We start from the raw sequence: 19270 nt of genomic DNA, 5'->3' as shown, positions 1-19270 counted from the left end.
CATTTGTGAAGACACTCTTCAGGAAAATTGCCCTGATATCCTAGAAGCAGAGGGTAAAATAGAAATGAGGGAATCTATCAATCAGCTCCTGAGAGAGATACCAAAATAAAATCTCCCAGGAATATTATAATCAAATTCCCGAACTCCCAAGTCAAGGAGAAAATGTTACCCAAAAAACTGGAAAGAAACAATTCAACTATCGTGGCACTACAGTTAGGATTACACAGGACTTAGCAATGTCTACATTAAGGGTTCATAGTGCTTGAAATATGTTATCCCAGAAGGCAAAGGAACTTGGATTGCAACCAAGAATTAACTACCCAGCAAAATTAAGCATCTTCCATGGGAAAAGATGGATATTAAATGAAATAGGGAACTTTCAAAATTTTCTGTTAAAATAACCAGAGCTGAACAGAAACTTTGATCTTCAAGTACAGGACTCAGTAAAGCATAGAAAGGGTAGATGGGAAGGACTAATTATGAGGGATTTAATGATGTTGAATTGTGTGTTTCTGTGTATTCCTGCATGGGAAGAAGATATTAATAACTCATATGAACCTTCTTATCTATAAGAGCAGTTAGAAGGAGCAGATATAGACAAGGTATAAGAGGGAACTGAATATGAAGGTATAATATATCATAAAGATGGAGTTAATGGGTAAGAAAGAATTATACTGGGAGAAAGGGAAAGGAAATGTAGAACAGGCTAAGATATTTCATGTAAAATTGGGAAGAAAAAGCTTTTGCCATGGAGTGCAGGGGGTAGGTGAGGAAGGATGAGTAATCCTTTATTCTCATTGGAAGTGACTCAGAAAGGAAATAACATACACATTTAATAGGATATATAAATATTACTTAATCTAGAGGGAAAAAGGTGAAGAAAGGTATAGGAGAAAGGGGACAGGGGAAGGGGAGGGGGGTGTAGGTGTTAGAAGAGAAGGAAGATCATGGGAAAGGGGAGAGGGTAGTCAGATATTACATACTTTTGAGGAAGGACTGTTGAAAGGAGGGAGAGAAAATAGAATAAATAGGGTTGGGGAGGAATAGAAAGGAGAGAAATGCAGCTAGCAATAGCAACTATGGGAAAAAATATTGAAGCAACTCTGATGGACTTCTGATACAGAGTGCAATCCATGCCAAAGACAGAGCTGATGTTATCTGAATAGAGATGGAGGCACACATTTTTCCCTCTCACTTTATCTTGAGGTTCCTCTATCTTTGTGGGGGGAGGGGGATTATGTGTACTTTTACTACAAGACTATTGTAGTAATGTGAAAAAAATTTTAAAGACAAAGGGATTTAAAATTTAAAATTCCCATTTTCTTAATTAGAGAAACAGAACTGAGGATATCTGGGGGAGTAGTATTTTATGACCTGCTAAATGTAACAGCTATAATCACAATTGCTATTATAATTCCAGCAGGGAATAAGAAGGTAAAAAAAGGAAGGAGTTCTATGTATTTCAGAAAAATCTTCATGCCACACTCAAGCCCTTAGAGAATGTTCAAATCCACCAAATCCCCTGAATGACAAGATCGTTACACCAGAGCTTCTTATACCTTCCAAGGCCTTCTCTTGATCTGTAAGAGTTTGATCTCTCTTCAGGATGGAATTTTCTTTTTGGGCCAGTGTCTGTAGAAAATTTTGAAGTACCTCATCTGCCTAGAAAACCATATAAATTTAATAATCTAAGTGAAATGGATGAATATTTACAAAAATATAAGTTTCCTGGGTTAAATGAAGAGGAGATTACACTTATAATTTCCCCAGACTAAGTCAGTTGCTGAGAACATACTTTTTTAATGGTAGGGGCAATGTCTGATATATAGGCTAGAATGTTCTTTTCCATAAATGGTATTAAAAACATTTTAGGGACATGATTGATATAAGAGAGTAAAGACAGAAACTATCGATGTGCCCTACTCATCAGTGAGCACCAAAAAGTAGGTCACAAAGAGGCATAGCCATGAATATCTCATTTTCTTCCAAGCGTGAACTTGAGACAGTAGGACAGTCTGCATTAGGCCTGGTATTTATGACCCTCCTATGGTTCACCTTCCTCAACTTCAGTATATTCTCGGGGCAGGAAGGAGAGATTTCTATCAAGAACTTACCATAGAGATGTAAATTAAAAAGCTGAAAGCTTCTAAACATTCTCCTCTTAGGTAGTTATTGGTAGAAGAAAATCTGTGCTCAAATAACAATGAAATCCTGGTGCCTTTTTCACAACATAATCCTGACCTCCAGGTCTTTTCTCACCTTTACCATTTTCCTGGACTCTTGATGATATTTGTTTATCATTTCTTCTCTTTCTTTCCTGTAGAGCTTATAACCCCCTGGCACAGAATATTTGCCTTTAGAAATGGCTTTCTTCAGAGTCTTTGAGGTTTTCTTAAGCTTAGTTTGACAATCTTTGGTTGATTCTTCCTTATTTCGAAGTATGAAATCATTCTTCTTGGTTTCTAACATGTGCTGCCAGAGAGATGGGGAAAAAAGATAATCAGAGAAATTTAAGCAATATAACAGTAATAATATTAACAAATCATGATTGACATGATGCCTCAAAGGCCATCAGTGACCTATTTCATTGGGAAGAGAATAATATTTTAAAGAAACTGTTGAGGGAAAGTCTACCTACTTTTCTTTTTCTGGAAATATGTAAAGTGTGATAGAATAAAACTGAAAATTCTGGCTTGGGAGCTAAGATACTTGAGCTCTGGTTTTAAATCTCTTACTCTTTATCAAGGTCACCAAGGACAGGACACCTATCATCTTTGGTACCCTAAGTTCTGTCTCTACAAATGAAAAAATTTCATAAAATGATCCTTCATGTCCCTACCAGTCCAGAAAACCTATAATAATGATTCTCCCTTTTGTGTGTGCCAAGTAAGTGCTACCAGGAAGGAAGACTGAGTAGATACTTAGACTGGCAGAAAATATTCCTACAAAGAATCTGAGGGTGCTAGACTAGGAAAGGCAAACACAGAAGTGTGTGTCTGGAAGCTCAAGAAAAACTGGAGTAAACTCTGAAAGCTCTGATGCTATCAATTCAACAAATTTGTGAATGAATGCTTTTTTGTCTTTTAAGAACTAACTGATTTCAATGTGTCACAAGGAAGAAGTATCTTTTCATGGCAAATAAGATTTGGCCTTCACGCCTCTAGCTCTCTAGAGAGAATCTTCTCTTAATGAAATGGTGATATAGACCCAAATGTCAAAAAAAATTGAAAAAAATTTTGACAGTCTCTAGGTTTCACTGAGGGAAAAAGGTAAGAAGGTAAGGATAAATAGCTGAGAAAACATACCATCAGATCTTTCTGGAAATTGTGCATGTTATACTTGAATGAAAGCTTCATGAAAATTGAGATGGCTTCTTTTGCACAGACTGTATGGAGCTTTAGCAAGTCCTGAAGACTTTCTGTGGGAAAGTTCACCTTTCGGTTCATCTGCTCCTTATAATGGTTGCTAGCTTTCTGAAAAGCAGCTTTGTTCTCAATCTGAGCCAGTGTCAACATAGCGTTCTCCAGGCAGGGAATTTCTCTACTAGATATTGCCTTCACGTAGCTTTCCAGCAGCTTCCCCAGCCCTAATATACAAGATGAAATGCAAGTTGAGGCAAAGAGCAACTTTCATTCAAATTAGTCCAAGGAGTAATTATCTGGTAATTATCATGCTTGACCAAGGATCTCTTTGACAATATTCTTAGCAAATGACTTCCAATCAGAACTCAACATTTTCGACAGAAGTTGAGAACAAGATCACTCAAAGCAGCCTCTTCTAGGTTTTAACAATTTAAATAGTTAGGAACTGTCAATGTTTATGAAGCCTAAATATGCCTCTTGGAAAGTTATACCCATTTCTCCTAATTTTGACCTCTGAGGTCAAAGGAATTTTACTTACATTTTTTTTTCCCATTGGCTTATTCTTATGTAAACTTCAGTCCTTTCACAAATATTCCTTATCATGTTCTTGAAATGTTTGACTATGTGTGTCCTAAAGTGAAGTGCCTAAAACTAAACACAGAATACCAAAGGTGGCTTAAATGGATCCAAAATGCTTGACTTCTTGGAATTCAAGTCTTGAAAAACTTTGCATCTCAGACTACTGATTCCTATTGAATTGACAATTCAATATAACACTTCCCCAAGAACTATTTTCTATCTCTATCCCCCCTCTCCTCTAAGTTAATTTTTAAAATCAAATGAATAAGCTGGCATTTATTCTGAGTCATTGTTTTATTCTGCCAGGATAAATTTCTGTCTCATTTTTTTCATTCAATGTATTAGTTGTTATTCTGAGTTTCTTGTCATATGCACATTGGATAACCATTCCATTTGCATCTTCTTTAACTTTGTCAGTGTTATTGAGAATGTTCTAAAACCTTGAGGCATGTCATTAGACACTTCCCTTCAATTTGATCTCATATAATTAAGGGATATTTGGATGGCTTGTCATTTAATATGTTCTGAATACCTACCTGCATTACCATCTATTGTATATATATATTTATATATCTTATCCATGATCACAGTATAATATTCTTAAATATTCTGTTTAAATCTAACTATGCTAAACTGACACTATATCTCTGATCTACCTTGATCTAATTACAGTGTCAAACAGGGAAATTTGCCTAATCTGCTGAATTTTAGTCATCACTGCTCCCTTTACTTAGTGCTTTCAAACCATCACCTTAATAATATGCTCTAGAATATACTGTTTTATACTTTACTAAATCCCAATCTTTTTACCTTTGAAGAATTAAACCTCTCTAATTCAGTTTTATCTAACTTTACCTCCATCAAAGATCACTGTCATTGTCTCAGAGTGTATATTCCTAGGGACTTTTAAACTGAAAGACAGGGAAACAAGAACAATGAAACCTCAAATCATAAAATACCTGTACACATACAAAGAAACAAAAACATATATCCAATTCCAATCCAGTATGCATTGGAGAAAAGAAAACTCACAATTCCCATTGACAATGATGTTCCCATTTAGGATCTTGGGTTTTACATTGGAAAAGATGTAAAAGCAGAATTTTTTTGTCTGATCCTTGAACACAGGCTCCAGCTGACTTTCTTGAACATCTTCAAGATGAACTAAGCTTGACATATTATTTGTTGGACAGATAAATGTAAAACACTTCTGTTCTGGAAAGAATTTTCTGATGCATTCTCGTGAAAGATTGGCCATTTGAAATTTGGGGTCCTGGCCTAAGGGAAAGGGAAAAAAAAAGAGAGTACAGTAAGGCACAAGCCTGGGGAAAAGGGTTGATGAAGATGCTTAAGACTGGCAATTACTGTATTCAAGTTTTCACTTATCCACTCCTAAGGTAGAGTGATAGAGAATTTTTAAACTTAGAAGTATTTTAGGGAGAAATTTTTGGAAAATAAATAACAATTCACTTTTTGTAAGGATATTTGTATTATTCAGAGAAGACACCTAAAAACATGCAGAGAAAGTAGATTTGCCCCAAATCTGAATGGAACCTCTCATAGATTCATAGTTGTGCTTTGATTAGCTAGAATTATACATAATGTAGAAAGATAATAGTGGTTCTTTAAAATGAACAAGACCCAGGAACTGAAAGCTAAGATCAGGAAAAACATAGGCTCCTGTTTAATAAGAGTAGATACACCCTGTTTGAAGTTAATAACAATTGTACAACTACAAAGAGAATTAGCCATTGAGAGAGCACTGTCTTAGAAATTTTCTCAACCTTTCTTTATCACCCATATCCTCTATATCAGTCAATTGCATCCTCACTTATAATATCTCTTGAATTTATTGCTTTATGTCCAAGGACACTTCTCAATCACCTCAGTTCAGGTACTCATTCCCTCTCACCTGAACTTTGCCATACCTTCTCAAATGGCCTTTTGGCCTCTACTTCCTCTTCTCTCCTATTCATCACAGACTCATTACCAAATTGATATTATCAGATGAATAAGTCTGATTATGATATTGCCTGACTCATGGAGCTAGTCCCTTAATGTCTCTGGAACCAAATACAAACAAGACTCTTTGCTATTAAACCTTTCTGAACCTAGTTTTAATCTTTCTTTATTGAATTCGTAATATTCTCCTTATAGCCTCTATTTCCATCATATTGACTTTCATGTTCTCTGTACATGATGTTCCATTACTTATTTGTGTTTCTCTCAATAGGATATTCCTAGGCCTGGACTTTTCTCCCTTTCACCTTTTGCTCTTGGAACCTATAACTCTCTGTAGATCTCTGTTTTGACATTACCTCCTACAAAAGTCTTAGTATTCCTGTGCTCCCTTAATCCTTTCTACCTTCCTTGGACCCACATTTATTTCACATATGTTTTTTAGCCACTTATCTTTCACATTTTTCCCCTACTAGAATGTAACCTTTTTTAAGATAGGCATTTTTGTCCTTGTATGCTGAATCCTGAGGACAGTCCTTTGGGAAGAGTAAATTGATCAATGCCTTTTGACCAGAATTGAAGGAACATATTATCAAATACAATTTAGAGACATCCTTGTCCATATGCCATTAGGCAGTTACCAGTCCACAATGAAAAAAGTGCATAATTAGAATTTGTGCATATAACTTTATGAAGTGCTAGTAGAAGAAAATGTATTAGCACAATGACAGAACTGAAAGGGAACATCTGCTATTCTTTGTCCTCTCTAGTTAATGAAAGGATAATTGGGCATTTTTTGGAGATCTTAGAGTCCAAAATCCAAGGAAATTGAGTCTTGGAGACATTAAATGATTTCCCAAAATCACATGGACACTAAACACCACAGATGTCATTTGAACCCATGGTTTCTGACTCCAAATGTCTTTCCCCTAATGTTGTACAACATGACTTTTCAAGGACATAGTTTTCTAGCTATTGTTATGAACATGGTGTATGCTGTTACTTAGAGAGAAGCAATTCCTCAGACTAAACCCTGTGACCAAATGAAATAATCCTTAAAATCAAGTCATTCCCTTTTTTTGAAATTCCATGATCACCAACCAACTGAAAGACATCTGCCTCCTTTTATAAGTTCACAAGATTAAAAACCCATCCCAGAAGTTGGTGCAAATTTATTATCTCAGGGACAACTCCCCTTTCAAAGAAGTCACTAGATTATGGAAATTTTGGAGCTACCGAAAAAGAAATTAACCAACCCTCAACAAAACCCCAAGAGCCTCTATTTCCCTAAGTCCATGAAATTCAAAATAAGCCCAGGAATAAACAGTTAAGCTACAATGAAATGGAAAAACATTTGATGTCAGTTTTCACTGTATGGCCCAAGGTTACCCATGAGCCTAATCTTGATATCTAATAAATTTTGTTTACTGAGTTTCAAGGCATTTTCCAAGTATTCATCTGGGTTGATAGGGTGTCCATCCTGGTTGAAATCCCGCACAGTCCATACAAAGTCTGGGAAAAAGCCAACAAACTCTGCTGAATCTTCTTCTCCAAGAGCATTAGGTGAGGATTTGAACTTGATTAACTTTGGTAGGTCTGTTATATAACTAAGATCATGGATAAGGAAAAGGAAATGCCCACCAGCATCATCAGTTCTCCAGGGAAGAGATCTTCCCTTCTCACCAGTGAATTTTATAAATCCTCTCCCAAACATAATGGCAATAATATCTGAGGAAAGAAGTGGCTATGTGGAGGAGACAATATAAAGACAGAAATGAGAAAGAGAATGAGAAAGAGTGAAGCATCTTGGATGAGATCTAGAACCAGAGTCAAGAGACCTGGGGAGATGAAGGTGTTCATGAATTAATAAAAAACTGTGAGGAGAGAAGGGTTTGGGGGAAAAGATAATTCTTTTGGGACATGGTGAGTTTGAGATGACTACAGCACAGTCACTATGAGATGTCCAATAGACTAGAAATGAGAAACTAGAACTCAGCAGAGTGGTTAGCTCTAGATAAGTATATCCGACTATCTTCAGCTCTGAGATGATAACTGAATCCATTGAAGTCAATGAGATTACTAAGCAAGAAAGTAGTATGGAAGAAGGGAAGTCAGATTGGGGCAGAATCTTGGAGAACACCAGTGGTCCATGGCAAATATCTCAATGAAGAATCAGCATAAGAGACTAAAGAGAAGTCAAATAGGAGGAGAAACAAGAGAAATCATGTCACGAAAATCGAGGAGGGGTATCTAGTATGATCCACAGAGGTAAAGGCTCAGCAAAATCAAGAAGGATGAAGATTGAGGAAAAAAACAGTAATTAAAGAATTTAGTGGGGCAGCTAGGTGGCGCAGTGGATAGAGCACCGGCCCTGGAGTCAGGAGTACCTGAATTCAAATCCAGCCTCAGACACTTAATAATTACCTAGCTGTGTGGCCTTGGGCAAGCCACTTAACCCCATTGCCTTGCAAAAACTAAAAAAAAAAAAAGAATTTATTGATAACTTTGAATAGATGAGATTCTGTTGAATGATGAGTTCCTAATACAGACTGCAGAGGAGTTAGAAGAGAGTGAGAAGAAGGCAAGTAGAGGTGCTGATTATAGACTGTCAGTAAGTTTTCTTATGAAAGAAAGCATAGGTAGGGGATTGTGGCTACTGGTAATAGTATGATTGAGGGAAGGGTTTTTTTTTAAAGATGGTAAAGACATGGCTGATTTGATTGGTGATAAGGATACAGCCTATAGATAGAAATGGAATAAAGATTAGTGGAGAGCAAGGATAATCTGGTAGAAGAGACAGGATGAGATAGAGTCAAGGAATTTTGTATGAGCTTGCTTTGTCAAAGAAAGTACTCAGCTATTCATGTGAGACAGAGGTGGAGGATAGGACATAGAAGAAGACATATGAACAATGTGACATGAAAAAAGTAGAGAAGAAGAGACTTGACAATAATAAGGAAGAGGGAAAGATGGAATGATTAAGAATTTCAGAATTCTTGAACATGGAAGTGTAATACTTATCTTTCATTTGGGGATGTGGTGCCAGCCTCTCATGTGAGGAGCACTCAATCTGGTCCAGGGACATTGACTCTAAAAAGGTTGTCCACCCAGTGACGGGTATTTCTGAACAGAGCAACTCATCTTGTACAGCTCCTAAAGTGTAGGCAGTTTATCATCTATTCTGGTGAGCAACATTAACATTGATTGGATGTTCTGAAGTTCTGAAAGGATACTGCATTTGTTCCAAAGTCTGATGGTTGATGATGTCCTTGCTATTGTATATAAGAGTGCTGCTGAGCAGGATGGCCAAGGCAAAGATCCATGAGTGATTCTTGGAGTTATCCTACAAAACAGATTATTTCATTGGGCCTATTATTCAACCCTTCAACCATGTCACTACATGACCCTTGGAGTCAGTGATAACTTCCAATTGGTGTCAGGGAATGCACATTTGTTCAAGATTTGATGCCTTAGCCTTGGATCTGGAGATTGTAGCCTAAGTCATTACCTAGAATCTATGCCTAAAAATTTTCCATCAATCTATCCATCTGTCTTCTATCTGTCATTTGGTCTGTCTAGATTTTATCTGATTGACTATCTCCTAATCTAACTGATCATAGCAAATTAAGACAGCCTATTTTTGAATATTTGAATAGTTTTTAAAGTAGTATTTTATTTTTCCTCAATTACATGGTAAAACACATTTTAACTTTCTTATATTTTATAGTTTTGAGTTTCAAATTCTATCTCTCCCTACCCCCTTCTCACCTTCCTGAGTTGGAAAACAATCTGATAGACATTTCCATATTAATCACTTTGAACAAGAATAGTCAAACATAAAAAAAAAGAATGAAAGAAAGAAAAGGAATAAATGAAGATAGAAAAGAAAGAGAAAAAAGTATGCTTCAGTCTATCTTCAGCTATCAGTTCTTTCTCTGAAGGCAGATAGCAAGATTCATCATGAGCCCATTGGAAGTATCTTGGATCATTGTATTGCCAAGACTAGCTAAATCATTCACAGTACTTCATCATACAATATTACTGTTACTATGCACAATGTTCTGCTTCTGCTCACTTCATTTTGCATCAGTTCACATAATTTTCTCAAGGTTTTTCTGAAATTATCTTACTTATCCTTTCTTATAGCACAATAATATTCCATCTCAATTTTATAACACAATTCTTCAACCATTCCTTGGTTGTTGGGCATCCCTTAATTTCCTATTCTTTGTCATCACAAAAAGAGTTGCTATAAATACTTTTGCACTCGTAGATTCTTTTCCCTTTTTATGATCTTTTTGAGATACACACCTAGTAGTAGTAGTAGTAGTAGTAGTAGTAGTAGTAGTAGTAGTAGTAGTAGTAGTGGTACCATTGGATCAGATACTATGTATAGTTTGATTGACATAGTTCCAAATTTCTTTCCAGAATGTTTGGATTAGTTCACTCCACAAAAAGTGCCTTAGTGTCCCAGTTTTCCCCACATCCTTTCCAACATTTATCATTTTCCTTTTTTTCTCATATTAGTCAATCTGATAGGCTTGAAGTGGTCCCTCAGAGTTGTTGCAATTTGTATTTCTCTACTCAATAGTGATTTGGAGCATTTTATATGACTATAGATAATTGATTTTTTGTCAGAAAACTATCTAATCATATCCTTTGACCATTTTTCTATTGCTGAATGACTTATAAACTTGACTCAATTCTCTATATATTTGAAAATGATGCCTTTCTCAGAGATACTTGCTGAAAAAATATCATTTTCCCCAGTTTGCTTCTTTCATTCTCATTTTGGTTTATTGGATTTGCATGTTCAAAAAAGATTTTTAATATTATATAATCAATATTCCATTTTTGAGGCTCTCTATATCTTGTTTGGTCCTAAATTCTCCCCTTATCTATAGATCTGATAGCTTAACTAATTCACACTCTCCAAATAGCTTATGGTATCAGCCTTTATATGCATTAAATCAGGTATTCACTTTGACCTTATTTTGGTGTGAGATATTAGTCTATATGTAGTTTCCCCTAAAACGTTTTCCAGCTTTCCCCACAATTTTTATAAAAAAAAAGAGAGAAGGAAAGAATAAAACCGAGGGGAAATAGGTATTTTTTCATCAAATATCTCCACGAAAGGTATCATTTTCAAATATATAGGGAACTGAGTCAAATTTATAAGTCATCACCTATAGATAAATGGTCAAAGGATATAATTAGGCAGTTTTCTGACAGAAAAGACTCCTAGAGCAGTGACTTGCCCTTAGAGAAAGAGAGGAAAGAAGGAAAGATTGTATACTCCAAAGTAGAATATAAAATTACAGTCCCTCCCATTGTCTCTTTATGGACCATGCCTATGTTTAACCAGGACATCCCCAGAAAATACAGGAATAGACCAAAAGACTTTGTAGAAATTGTGATTAACAAAAGACTATAAAAGGTCTTTTTCAACACAGGATCAGATATGATGTGTGTTTCCCAATCTCCCTGGGTTCCCTTACTTTTTTGGTAAAAAGAGATTAGTTTTTATCCCTTTGAGGCACTTTCCATATCTAGATCAATAATTCTATGACACTTGAATGTTTTGGTCTCATATTTATAGTGTAAATTCTGCCCAATATGGGTAAAAGGAGACCAATTTTATGTTAATATGTAGTTCGAGCCATGACACTCCTATGCTCAAGAAACTTTTGTGACTGCCCATGGACTCTAGGATAAAATATTAATTATTCTTTCTCAGTGTGGCTCTATTTTATGGTCACAATCTATTTCAATACTCAGTATTTCTTTCTTTCTCACAGTCTGTGTCCCATCCCTTGAATGTTCTCTCTCCCCCACTTGGGTCTCTTCAAACCCTTAGCTTCTTTCAGGTCACAACCTATGTGTCAACTCCTTCAAGAAGACCTTTCCTGATGTCCCAGACTAACTAGCCAAATCACTTTGTTGTTATTTAGTAGACTGTACTCTACCTGTATTTTGGAACATATTTAGTCTCTGTTATCTCAGTGGCATTGTGTCCTGAAATTTCAGATCAGTTACTGGGGAAAGGTGAAGGTGGTATGAAACACCTGAGTGGGATCCCAGCAGTTACTTGGGTTCTAGATTACTGTTTGTGTTTTTCTGTGTGTGTGTGTGTATGTATATGTGTCTGTGTGTGTCTGTATGTCTGTGTGTCTGTGTGAGTAAGAGTTTGTAGGTCCCAGATAGCTAGTGAGAATTATACCAACAAAGATTGTCTTGCAGTACTCAAGAAATGGTCCACTACCAAATGGGACCTACCTGGTTTCTGTTTTTATATGGGAAAGATTCCATATTTGATGCATATCTATAATGTTCATCTTTTTCTAATTTTTATGTACTAAGTCTAGAGCCATGATAGGCAAGATGAGAAAACAGTTATAGGTGGGAAGGCTCATTCTCCTATCTGTCCTTAGTATGTGGATTCTATTAAAGAAATTTGCTGGATACAAAAGAAGGTTTAACTTAGTCATTACTGAAATTTGGAAACATGGAGAAATCTTCTCGGCACATTAGGGGTATAAGGAGAAAGAATGATGGGCCTCCAATTACCAAAGGTAATTGGCATGAAACAATCTTAGGATGCTGAGGGGATTTAAAAAAATCTTATAAACCTTTGTCATTGCCAAGGGAAATGATCTTGGTGATGAATCTGTCCATTTTCCATCAATGGTTTGTACTCCAGGGACCATCATCTCCTTCCCCATAAGTTGGTCACCTGAAATCTCATCACCATGCTGATTGACTGAATTTTTGATTCTCAGCACCTTCTCACTTCCCTCAATTGCCTCTGCCCTTTGATTGGAGGGTGTGAGGGTGCAACAGTAAATTCTTCCAAAAGCTTCTATTAGAGGAGGCTCAGAGGAAAAATTTCTAAGGGATTCTCCATTTTCCACTTGGTTTTGACTTCATGCAGTATCATCCCTTTGGAGGATTCCTCCTTTTCCCTTCCTCCATTTGTTTGCCTTAATTTGTACCCTCAGCTTAGCAGAGTGTCTGGCATCTAAGAACTGTAAATTCCGTTTTATTGAATTGACGTGGCAGAATCACATTTCTCTTGGTAAGGACAATAGGACCTTTGCTCTTAAGACTTCACAAGTTCCTCTTTGTCATATAAGATACATGAATCTGATGTAATAGAATGAGCTCTCAGATTATCAGTTTCCCTGACTTTTATATACACTTCTATGCATTGCTTTGAGTTTGAGTCTAAACTTTGCAAAACATTTTCCACAGATTATCTCATCAGAGATAATCAACAATAAATATAAATCAAACAATAACTCTAGAATAGAAGTGTTATTTTTATTCCCATCTTATAAATGAGGAAACTGAGTTGGAGAGGGATCAAGTGACTTTCCCAGGGTCACACCACATTTGCCTGTCTTGAGGTAGAATACAGATTCAGATCTCTCTGACCCCCAGGTCCAGCCCACTATCCATTATGTCCCTGGCTGCTCCTTGAAGGTGGAGCCCAAGTCTCTGGCATTTTTCTATCCTGAGTTCTGCAGGTGGTAGGTTCTTAGCAAATACTGCCTACTAGATAGGCTCATCTATTTTATACATTGATGAATTTATAGCCTGAAGGAACAGGTTAATAATTCAGAGATTCTTAAAGAAATGGGATTTTCAGATATACAGGTCAAGCTGAGGTTCAGTGACAGGCTCATCTTGGTTTTGGTCAGTGTGCTGTTTTGACCCATCTATTTCTGCAGTTGGAAATTTTGGGAAGTCCTTGATACAATGAGATAAGTGGGACCTCATGATGGGTCTTTTTGTTCATATGGCATGGCCTTCTTTCTCCCGGAGCCTGGTTTCAGCCCAGAACCCACCCAGCTTGATCACCCCACAGATGCACTTGCAAGTGTCTCTTGGCAACACCCTGTTATACCTACCCAGGCCTTCGAGATGGAAGAGGCCAACTCTTCTTAAGTCAAACTGACAGAGGGAGGGGAATCAAGGGAGTAGATCATTGATTTGATTTACCTTTTCCTCATCTCCAATGCCCTCAGTATCAAGAAGTACTAAGACGTGGTCATCTTTCCTGGGGTGATTAATACACCACATCCAGATGCCCTCTCTGGGGTCAAGGTCGAAGCCTGCAAGGGAAGGATAAGAGATGAGTGACCAGTAGAGTCAGGAAGCCTGGAGGCTGCTCCAGCCAAAGCCCTGGGTCCTAGAGGAGGAGATGGGAAAGTCCTCAATGGGCAAAGAATAAGAACAAACATCATGGTAAGTAGTTTTGTAGCACATTTTATACATGTTCTGTAAAAATTCTGTCCTCACAGTAAACCTGTGTAATCTAGAGGTTTCTTCTAATTCCATTTCACAGAGTAAAAAAATGGAGACTGAGGGAGGCTGGCTCACACAGCCAGTAAGAAGCAGAGGAAGCTTTCAAACTGTCTTGCTGGTTCCCAGTCCCACATTATCCAATATCATCAGCTATGCAAAGGGGAATGCATGAATTCACCCAGAGCACTGGGACATCAGACTTCTGGGGTAAGATTTATGGTAAAGATGGTAAGCAAGATCAATGAGAGCTACAGGTCTGCCAGGAGACATCATGGTTCTTAACAGTGGCAGTCACCCTCAAGGCTGCAAAGGGTTTAGACCAACCCCAGAAACCTGAGCATAGAGAATAAAGATCAGCATGGCACTGTTGGGAAAGGGCAAGGAAGCAGTAGATCCTGGTGGAACCAGGGTCACAGGACAGCTGTGGGACCTGGGTAAGGCATTGAATCTCTGTGCACCCCTGCCCCACCAGCCCCCAGGAAATGTTCTAAGATCTTAAGTGCTTAAATGGCAGGGAAATAGCTAATCTATATGGGAAGATAAAGTCTCTATTCTGTGGGATTCACAACCAGACACACACACACACACACACACACACACACACACACACACATCTGAGAAATGGGATGACTCCCCAGAATCATGGAAGCTTCAGTTTCATTATGACTTAGTGAATTGTTATTTCTCTAATGACAGGATAATAAGGAAATGACAAGATAAGAAATACTAAGCACTTCAGAATAAGATCTCATTTGATCTTCACAATAATCCTGCCACATAGGCGTTAATACCTATTTTATGGTTGAGGAACACAACTTGCCTGACTCACACATCACAAATCAGTCTGAGTTCAGATTTGAACTTGGGTCTTCCTGACTGTAGCTAGGTCTAGCATTTCATCTACTTTGTGGGTTTGTCTAGAATATCCATGAACAAACACCTATACAAAGAAGTGACTTCTTCATCCCCTTATAATCTTAATGTTTTCTCTTTCAGGGAAATTGTCTTTCTTTTCACTATTTTGTGTCATTTAATTTGGGGTAGGTATTGGGGTTTTTTGGTGTTTATTACTATTATTTTTACGACTTAAAAATACTACTCTTGTGTGAGGTCCATGTTTTTATAAACCTACATTTTCTCATTGTGTTGTCATGTTCAATTTAATTTTTCCAGTAGAAAATTAGAGAGAAGAAATAAGGAGCTTTGCACAATTATTTGTTAGATTTGAGTATGAGCACCAGGCGTATATAGCTATTGTAGGTGTAAACCTTTACAAAGGATGCTGGTGTGGGAATGTTTATTTATTATACAGAGGAACCACTGAAAGGTCTTTTTACACAATATAAGACCTTTTTGAGGAATGTGAAAATCTGGGAGAGTTTTCTGGAAAGAAAACAATGTACCTGGTGTTAAGTAGACTTTCTAGACAGCAGGGAACTTTGACAGATTCCCAGAGAGGAATCCAGGAAGGAGAAAACAGGTTGATGAGAGTGTTGACACCCTCCTCTAATTTCCTGGCACTTTGCATTTTTATTTGGGCAGTTGGTGGTGGAAGCTTGTAGAGTTTTATCTAGGAAGAACTTGGTTGACTAATATCTAGAGTATTATGAGTGGTCTTAGTCCTTAGTGTGGCTCCAAGGAGACGGAGACCTGCTTAAATATTTAACCTTGAATGTGTTCTCTTTTGGGGGGAAGCTTTGGTTGAAATGGATTCTCACCAGAGAGGTATACTAATTGGGTGACACATGGAGACATCTTATAGCATATTGTACACTACATATTGCCAAAAATAGCAGCGATTTAAACATTTTAAAACTTGTATCATATTGAGCAACCTTGATGAACACGTTTATTCCATCAATGTAACAATCAGGGACAATTTGGGGCTGTCTGCGATGGAGAATGCCATCTGTATCCAGAGAAAGAACTGTGGAGTTTGAACAGAGACCAAGGACTATTACCATAAATTAAAAAAAAAACAAACCTGATATCTCATTGTCTGATCTTGCTATCTCTTATACTTTATGTTTCTTCCTGAAGGATATGATTTCTCTCTCATCACACTCAATTTGGATCAATGTATACCATGGGAACAATGTAAAGACTGGCAAATTGCTTTCTGTGGGGAGGGTGGGGGGAGGGAAGTGAGATTGAGGGAAAAATTGTAAAATTCAAAATAAATAAAATCTTTAATTAAAAAATCTTGCATCATAAAAGAATTAATAGTAGATGGAAGGTATAATTCCCCAGTTGTTGACTGAGGAAAAGTTCTTTTTCAACCATGTCTAAGAGAAAATTATGATATAAAATTGAAAAGTAATTATATAAACCTGAACAGAAAATCAAAAAAAAAATTAAATGAGAATGATTGCTGAGATTTTGCAGTTCTGTTTAGACCCTGAGTTGTGATCCTTATGGATCAAGGGTTACCTGTTTATGCGTTAATTCATATGGCAGAACCTGGAACTCAGGGATTTTGTCTGGTTTCAAGATGAAATGAGGGGCCATCATTCTAGTTACCACTCCCACAATTGCTGACCGATTGCCACATTGGAGCAATTAAGCCCAGGAAGCCTGTAAACAGCAGCATGTCCCAGGCCATCAGCCCTCCTCCCAGTCTGGCCCCCAAATCCAGAATCTACATATGTAATTTTGGAGAAGCCCTCCATCTTTACTATAGTAACAAAACTTCTGACCAACAAGCCCACATAGAACTGGAAATTCCAGTTCAGTGACTCTGCTAGGCCTCCTGAGCAGAAGTCAAATACAGCAGGACAAAATCATTGCCTCCATCTTGATCAAGCCCTCCCCTCAGATCTTGTAGAGATAGCTCAAATCCCTTCTCCCCAAACCTCTAGGAAGAAGAGAACCCTTAACCTTTCATTCTGATCATCAGCCTTGCTCCCAACCTGGCCAATGCAGTCACTATCCTCATTGAGATGGAGACAAACCATCCCTACCACCACCACTACCAAGAGCTGACCAAAAGCAACTTGTTGGCACCCCCTATTAGCAGCAGGTAAGTCTTGGAACCCTGAAAACATCACCAATCCCTTCACCCTGGTCCCCTGTCCTGAATTCAGTCTACCCATGCAGCTACAGTCCAGGGAAATAATCCTTTGGATCTGCCTAAAGACTTTACAGCTACTGTGACCCCTATTTCTACAGCTGTCACAGGAGCAAGTGAAGATCCCCCGAACAATCCTTGGCAATGACCAAAGACTCTGTGAGAGTGGTTTTCATCATCAGAAGAGACAATAAAGATACATCACTAGCTGATTTTTCTATTGAAACCTTAGAACCATTGAACCCATCCATGACTTCAGGCTGAAACGTGTGTGTGTGTGTGTGTGTGTGTGTGTGTGTGTGTGTGTGTGTGTGTGTGTGTGTAAGACTTAGCAGAGTAATTGGCATGTTATACTTCATCAATTCATCCATAAATTGGGGAAAAAAGGGCAGGAAGATTCTAAAGGTAAACTTGCTGATATTCTATTCTTCAGGATTCACTTTGAATATATAGTAACAAACTAAATCAATTTGAAATCTAAGAATAGATACAGGCAACCCTGACTTGCCAGTGACAGGACTTGGGTTCAAAATCTTGCCTCTGTTCTTTCCTCACCTGTGTGACACTGGGCAAATCACTATACCTCCTTGGGGATCAGTTTCCTCAATTGTAAAAAGAGAAGGGGGGGGGTTGAATTACATGTCCCCTATGCTCTCTCCCAGCTCTCAGAGAAAATTCCTATGAGAACAATCAATACTATGAAAATGATTTATTCTTGGGATTCAGTTGCTCTGATTAATCATTGACAACTACGTTTTCCAACCAACATAATTCATAGTAGAGGCAATAACCCTGAGCAGGCACAGAACTAGCAGGAGATAAGAGAGCCAGTAGGAGACAGCAACGGCAGACACTTTTCAGTTTTAAAGAAATGCAGACTTTGTGAATATGCTAACATCGGGTCTCCATGCCAAAGAGATTTATTCTGGGGTAATTTAATTCACAAATATTACAGTGGATTTTCTAGGTCTCTGGTGAACACTTCATCTCCTGGCCCATCTCTCCTGCCTGGCATGCTCCCCCCTTCATCTCTTCCCTTTGGCTTCCCCCTTTGCCTTCAATTCTCAGCTAAATTGAAGTGAGAAACTTTCCTTGATCCCATTAATGCTAACACCTTTCTTCTTCAGATTGTGGTATTTGCATTATACTGAGCTCCCGGAGAGCAAGGATTGAATTTTAGGGTTTTGTTTTTTTTTGCAGGGCAATAGGGCTAAGTGACTTGCCCAAGGCCACATAGCTAGGTAATTAAGTGTCTGAGGTCAGATTTGAACTCAGGTACTCCTGACTCCAGGGCTGGTGCTCTATCCACTATGCTACCTAGCCACCCCAAGCAAGGATTGAATTGTTCTTTCTTTGTATCCTCAGCATTTAACAGCATTTCTACACACAGTAGGCACTTTAAAATGCTTGTTAACATACTGGAAGGCAACAGAAAACCAAGGGTCAATTTTTACCTTTTTTTAAACTTTTTTTCCTTAGGTCTCAGACATACTTTATAGGGATTCTAACCCTGGGGCATAATATCCTTCAAAAATAGCCTCCCAAGGCCTGAGACTCCACTTACCTCTGTTCTTTCCTGCCAGCCTATTCATCAGGTAGGATTTTCCTGTACGACATGGGCCGACGATAGCAACCACCAGCACTGGCTTAGAAATGGAAGTAAGAATCTGGAGGGCTTGTCGGTTCACTGTCAACTTCTCGTTCCTATTTTCTACCAAACAGATGGGGAATATCATGCATATTGTTGATGCCATGGTCACCTGTAAATCAGAGGAGTCCCTTAAAGAGAAATCAAGATGAAGAATCCTATAATCCTAGCTTCATCACCTATTAGTAACAGAAGAGAGGATGCTCTACACTTGTGGAATTCCATTTTTAGAAAGACAGACATGGCAATAACTGATGATAATGAGGATCACAATAATGGCAATGATCATAATTACTTTTATGGCATACCCTCACATTTACATAACACTTAAGAGATATTATCTTATAT

General features: G+C 37.8%; 1 protein-coding gene across 1 annotated transcript in view; it reads right to left on the bottom strand.

The window, feature by feature from the left end:
- LOC141512628 (guanylate-binding protein 6-like) overlaps window positions 1-19028 on the bottom strand; it is a 48813-nt gene extending 29785 nt beyond the window's left edge. The window contains exons 1-9 of the mRNA XM_074221718.1: window positions 18839-19028; window positions 13902-14014; window positions 9134-9243; window positions 7329-7507; window positions 6209-6214; window positions 4974-5219; window positions 3306-3586; window positions 2260-2472; window positions 1560-1662 (exon numbers count right to left, since the gene is read on the bottom strand). Of these exons, the coding sequence (XP_074077819.1) occupies window positions 1560-1662; window positions 2260-2472; window positions 3306-3586; window positions 4974-5219; window positions 6209-6214; window positions 7329-7507; window positions 9134-9243; window positions 13902-14014; window positions 18839-19028 (1441 nt within the window). The remainder of the gene's footprint in view (window positions 1-1559; window positions 1663-2259; window positions 2473-3305; window positions 3587-4973; window positions 5220-6208; window positions 6215-7328; window positions 7508-9133; window positions 9244-13901; window positions 14015-18838) is intronic.
- Between the last annotated feature and the right edge of the window lie 242 nt (window positions 19029-19270).

Source organism: Macrotis lagotis, chromosome 2, assembly GCF_037893015.1.
Source record: "Macrotis lagotis isolate mMagLag1 chromosome 2, bilby.v1.9.chrom.fasta, whole genome shotgun sequence".
NCBI classification, from domain to species: Eukaryota; Metazoa; Chordata; class Mammalia; order Peramelemorphia; family Peramelidae; genus Macrotis; species Macrotis lagotis.
This window is presented reverse-complemented; position numbering and strand designations above follow the sequence as displayed.